Source organism: Mandrillus leucophaeus, unplaced genomic scaffold (genome assembly GCF_000951045.1).
Source record: "Mandrillus leucophaeus isolate KB7577 unplaced genomic scaffold, Mleu.le_1.0 Scaffold120, whole genome shotgun sequence".
NCBI lineage: Eukaryota > Metazoa > Chordata > Mammalia > Primates > Cercopithecidae > Mandrillus > Mandrillus leucophaeus.
In genome coordinates, this window is record NW_012100321.1 from 1,089,009 (window position 1) to 1,095,108 (window position 6,100).

Below are 6,100 nucleotides of genomic sequence, written 5' to 3' on the forward strand. Positions count from 1 at the left end.
AGAATGGCGTGAACCCGGGAGGCGGAGCTTGCAGTGAGCTGAGATCCGGCCACCGCACTCCAGCCTGGGCGACAGAGCCAGACTCAGTCTCAAAAAAAAAAAAAAAAAAAAAGAGGAACTAAAGTGCAGGAAAGAAGTTGCTTGCCCAGGCTAGTATGGTGCCAGGATTTGGGCCCAGGCACTCTGGTTGCTGAGCCTGTCCTCTTCACCACGTGGCAGTCATGTGTCAGGTGTTGCCTTCAATGGCACCGTCATGTAGAGACTGCATGGACCCCTGGGCAGCTGCCCTCGCACCATCAGCCTCACTTCTGTACATCCCGTTGGGGGGCTCCCCCTAAATTTTTCATGTGGGATGGAGACTGGAGGTTGGGGCAGGTAGCCTTGACCCCATTGTTGGTGGTAGCTTCTCACATCCCCATCCTCACACAGCCCCCTCCTTCCTGCCTGCTGGAGACAGCTGGTGCCCAGCATCTTGTTTCTGTTTATCCCAGATAGCCAGAGTACTCTGCATTCTTGGTTGCTGGGTGTGTTTGGAATCTCCTCCTACCCCATCTTGCTTGGGAAGCACTTTACCTTTTGCCCCATGTTCACCCCATACCCTGCTCTCATCCCCACTACTCCTTCATACTTATCACAGGTCAGCCTTCAGCCACCTGGCAGGCAGGGCCTACAGTCCAAGGGCCTCAGACTCGCCTTTCTCTCCTGAGACACTGTCTGAGCACCTATGGAAAGCTTACACTAGGAGATGGGGGCAAGCGCAAGTCTACTCCCTTGGAATCATCTTTTGCGTCTTTCCTTTCTTATATCCTTCTAGATACCCTATTTTATATCCATGTCTACTTCCTTAGCTTTATAGCAGTTTTCCTTTCTCTCCATCCCCACCGTCCACGGCAGGTCTCCCTGTCTATGGTAAGAGAGGTGATAGTGAAAGCAGCAGCCATCCCAGGCTCCTGGTAAAACACATACCATCTCCTGTATCTTGGGTTTGAGGGTCTAAGAGTTCCAGCTGTGGACTGTTGGACCCTTCCACCTGGCTGGGTTGGTGGCATGCCCAGTATTGGTAAAGGACTCCTGGCCTCTACTAATAGCAGCTCCTGCTTACTGAGAATTTACTATATGCTAGGCACTTTACAAGCCTGGTCACATTTCATTCTCACCAAAAGCTCTAGCAGGCAGGTGCTTTTTATTTGCCTATTTTATACGTGAGCCCAGAGAAGCAAACTTCTTTCTGATCCAAGCTCCATGTGGACAGAGACCTTCTCAGAATCCTTAATGTCTAGCCAAATACCTGGCATAAAGTAGATGCTGAATAAATTTTCCCTTGACTGGGTGCAATAGCTCAAGCCTGTAATTCCAGGACTTTGGGAGGATTACTTGAACCTAGGAGTTCAAGACCAGCTTGGGCAACATGGGGCGACCTCATGTCTACAAAAGTCCCAGCTACTTGGGAGGTGGTAGGAGGGTCTGTGTGGGAGCTGGGGAGATGGAGGTTGCAGTAAGCCGAGAATGTGCCTCCCACCTGGGCAGCAGAACAAGATCCTGTCTCAAAAAATTAAAAACATTTTTAAATAAATAAAATTTCCCTGGAAAAATGGCTGGATAACACTATTTGTATATAGTAGATGTGATTGTCCCCATTTTATGGATGAGGAAATGAAAAGGGTTTGGTGCTGAGTTTGAGGAGGAGCAGTTCAGGATGTGTAGCGCCACCTTCCTCATGAATGATGGGACGGTGCTCCTGGCAGCTTGCCTAGGTGATGTCCTTCTCTTTAAATGGTGGCTTGTGGTGAAATTTCAATCCTTTCCAGATAAGCACCTGTTTGAAAATTTGTGGACAATTGTAAACCCTTTCTCATAAGAGTCAATATGTTGTTTCAGGGGCTGACCCTACCTCAAAAGAGAGGTCTTTTGTAGATACGGGGTTTTGCCATGTTGCCCAGGCTGGTCTCGAACTCCTGGGCTCAAGTGATTCTCCCGCCTCGGCCTCCCAAAGTGCTGGGATTACAGGTGTGAGCCATTAAGCCCAGCCCTGTTCTTGTCTTTTAAAGTGCTCTGTCTGGTAACCCCACAAGATAATCACCATTCTAAATAGCATTGTCCAGACCCTCTGGATCCCAGCCCTGACCCCCTTTGGAAGCCTAGCGATTTTATGTCCTCATGGAAGATCCTCCTTCTGGATCAGTGTGCTCCTTGATTAAATGTGTCCCCTTAGGTGATCAAGGCCACAGCCTAAGAACTGCCACCTTTCTGAGTTGAATAGTCATGAATAATTATTTCTGCTGTTGCCCAGTGGTGGTACAACACAGTGTTAGTCATTGCTTTAGTCTTAAGGTGTTTTGTGTGTGTGTGTGTGGTTTTTTTTTTTTTTTTTGGAGACAGGGTCTCACTCTGTTACCTAGGCTGGAGTATAGTGACTCTATTACAGTTCACTGCAGCCTCAATCTCCCAGGCTCAAGCGATCCTCCCACCTCAGCCTCCCGAATAGCTGGCACCTTGGGCACGCATCATCATACCTGGCTAATTTATTTCAGTTTTCTTTTCCTTTTTCTTTTTGAGACAGAGTCTTATTCTGTTGCCCTGGCTGAGTGCAGTGACGCAATCTCAGTTTACTGCAACCTCTGCCTCCCGGGTTCGAGCGATTCTCCTACCTCAGCCTCCCAAGTAGCGCGCCACCACACCCGGCTAATTTTTGCATTTTTAGTAGAGACAAGTTTCACCATGTTGGCCAGGGTGGTCTTGAACTCCCAACCTCAGGTGATCTGCCCACTTCAGCCTCCCAGAGTGCTGGGATTACAGGCGTGAGCCACCGCACCCAACCTATTTCAGTTTTCATGTAGACGGGGTCTTACCATGTTGCACAGGGTGGTCTTGAATTCCTGGGCTCAAGTGATTCTCCCACCTCGGCCTCCCAAAGTGCTGGGATTACAGGTGTGAGTGTGCCTGGCCCTGGCCTGCTTTAAATTTTTGAGATACATAGTTTAACCCAAGCTAATACATTTCTTATTCTCATGTTAGGTAGAGAAGGTAATGTTTGGAGGTTAAATAATCTCCTCATGGACACAGCTTATAAGGGACAGAGCAGAGATAGGACAATCAAAATTGTCTCCAGACATTGCCAAATAGCCCTTTGGGATCTAAATCAACCCCAGTTGAGAACCACTGCCCTAGACTGGTTTTAGAATTTTTTTCCCTCTATTCCTCTTAAAGCACTTGAGATAAACCCTCTTTTCATTTTTCTCCCTAGGCCCTGTCTCAGCGGGACCCTCCTCACAACAACTTCTTCTTCTTCGATGGCATGAAGGGGAATGGGATTGTAGAGTGCCTTGGCCCCAAGTGAACTCAAGACTTGGCAAGCCCCGGAGATGCCAATTGCAGCATTCCCGCCTGTATTCGCTGTCCCCTTCCTTCAGAAGGCATCTCCAGGCAAGGAAAACTGAAGTCATTGGCCCAGTACAAAACATTTCCTGCGACGAAGGAGGTGGTGCCGACGTGCTGCTTCCCATCACAAGCAGCTGCTCGACAAGGGGCGCAGGGTGGCTGTCTTTGTTCCAGCACTGTTCAGGCTGCCTGTCATCCCAGGCCTGCCAGCTCCCCTGAGTGATGAGCACTTCCAAGCACCCCTCTGCCCTTTGTCTGTCCTTATGCAGTCACAGCCTCGCCAGCCCTCTGGGGCGTTGTGGGAGATGCCTGCCAGGAACGAGCATGCTCTGTTGCTTGGGAGCCTCTTGCCACCTTCTTGGACTTACTTCCCACCTGATGTCTTACAGAGAAAAGTGTGACTTCAGGTTGAGAGTAGGCCCAGGCCCCATGAGGCACCAGTGGAAGCACAGCTCCAAGTTCAGACAGGTGCCCTTAGAGAGGAAAACCATGACAGGCAAATGCATTTCCTCTGGAGTTTGAGACCCTGACAAACAACAGGTGGCATCTGGTGTGCTGTTCTTGAGTTTTCATTTAGGATTAGTTGAGTTCCAGCTGGGTGTTGGGAGAAAGGAGATGTTACCAAGTCTTGGATGTTAGGGCAAGACCCTGCAATTTGAGTATTAGTAGGAGAGCTTGTCTTTCAATGCAGGTTCCTGGGGCTTCAGGGCTGGGAGGGAGGAGCCTGCCCTTTTAACAGAACCCCAGTCACATGCGGCCCAAGCCACTCAGAGGCTGTTGCATTTCAGGGTTGTGTTGGTCCTTTGTTTACCTCCTAAACCACAGCTGTTTGTGTTTCACATATGTTGTGAATTTTCCTTGGTTCTTTTTAAAGGAATGATAATAAAGTTACTTGCTTTAGGATTTGCTTGTTTTTCTTCCACTTCAGAAGCTTCTGAGAGAGAATGGGATGATCCTACCAGTTGCTTTTTCAGACCTGAAGAAATCTCCCTTGAGACTCTTAACTCAGAGATTCCTCCTCTCTCTCACCATTCCTGCCACCATTTTTTCTGGGTGATGCAGCAAGAGTTAAATTGTTCACATTCTAGAGTGTGTAGAAGCTTCTGGCTCCAGTTGTCTAATGGGTAATTCAGCTAAATAGTGGCTATTTTCAGTGACAAGAATTATAATAATAAAAGGAAGTCAAAAGTGATGCTTAATATGCCCCAAGTCCCACAGCCGCTACGGGTCAGAGCTTTTATTGGAAGACCAGGTTTGCCTTGATGCAGCCAAAGCACGTTCCAGTTCACCCCACTCTTGCTCCTGTTTCTTCTTTATGTAAATTGTGTGATGTTTCAATAAATCAGTCTCTCCTATTCCAATCCCACAGCAGTCAGTTGGGGAGAAAACTGGTCTCCACTATAGCAGGGCTTCCGTTCCTCAACCCTGCATCACCTGCTCCCACCAGAGGTGAGTCGGGCTGCATTTCGGAAGGGATCCATGTCTGGCCACCTTTAGTGCAATCAGTGGTGTCAGGGTCAGCAGTTACATTGCTGCATGAATTTCACATGGTCTTTAAATTTTGAGCTAATTACACTCTTGACTGTAATGTGCAGCCTGGGTCACAAGGGGGAGCAGGTGGGTCTGGATTGATAAAAACAATGTAGAATCCCCAGAAGCTTCAAACTTTTCTGCCCTGTACCTCTAATGGCAGAGACTAAGTCACCCAGAGGACCCCTCAGGAATCGAGGGGAAGGCTGCCAGCCCCAGGCAAGAAATACCTAGTTTCTACAAATTTCATAAACTCCCACATGATGTTTGTATTGATCATTAAAAAAAAAAAAAGGCCAGGCGTGGTAGCTCACACCTATAATCCCAGGATTTTGGGAGGCTGAGATGGGCAGATCATGAGGTCAGAAGTTCGAGACCAGCCTGGCCAACATAGTGAAACCCCATTTCTACTAAAAATACAAAAAAATTAGCCAGGCATGGTGGCGGGTGCCTGTAATCTCAGCTACTGGGGAGGCTGAGGCTGAGAGGAAAATCACTGGAACCCGGGAGGTGGAGGTTACAATGAGCCGAGATCACATCACTGCACTCCAGCCCAGATGACAGTGCAATCCTCCATCTCAAAAAAAAAAATCTTCAGTTGGTCAGGCGTGGTAGGAGGCTGAGGTGGGAGAATCATTTCAGCCCAAGAGTTCGAGACTAACTTGGGAAACAAAGCAAGACCCCATCTCCACAAAAAAAGAAATAGCTGAGTATGGTGGCTTGTGCCTATGGTCACAGCTGCTTGGGAGACTGGGGTAGGAGGATCACTTGAGCCCAAGAGTTTGAGGCTGAAATGACCTGCATTTCGCCACTGCACTGAAGCCTAGGTGACAATGCGAGATACTGTCTCAAAAAAGAAAAAAAATCTCAGCACTTTGGGAGCCCGAGGCAGGCGGATCACAAGGGCAGGAGTCCAACACCAGCCTGACCAACACAGTGATACCCCATCTCTACTAAAAAAAATACAAAAATTAGCTAGGCATGGTGGTGTGCGACTATAATCCAGCTACTCAGGAGGCTGAGGCAGGAGAATTGCTTGAGCCCGATGGGAGGTGGAGGTTGCAGTGAGCTGAGACTGCGCCACTGCACTCCAGCCTGGGCAACAGAGCGAGACTCTATCTCAAAAAAAAAAAGTTATCTTGGCATATGTTCTATTAGCTTGTTACAGGTGTGGAAGAGATGGCTTAGGTTG

General features: G+C 48.4%; 1 protein-coding gene across 5 annotated transcripts in view; it reads left to right on the forward strand.

The window, feature by feature from the left end:
- SAE1 (SUMO1 activating enzyme subunit 1) overlaps positions 1 to 4,281 on the forward strand; it is a 111,247-nt gene extending 106,966 nt beyond the window's left edge. For all 5 annotated transcript variants that reach the window (XM_011969761.1, XM_011969751.1, XM_011969745.1 and 2 more), the window contains one exon: positions 3,245 to 4,281. In XM_011969761.1, the coding sequence (XP_011825151.1) occupies positions 3,245 to 3,337 (93 nt within the window). In that variant the 3' untranslated portion in view covers positions 3,338 to 4,281. The remainder of the gene's footprint in view (positions 1 to 3,244) is intronic.
- Positions 4,282 to 6,100: the final 1,819 nt, after the last annotated feature.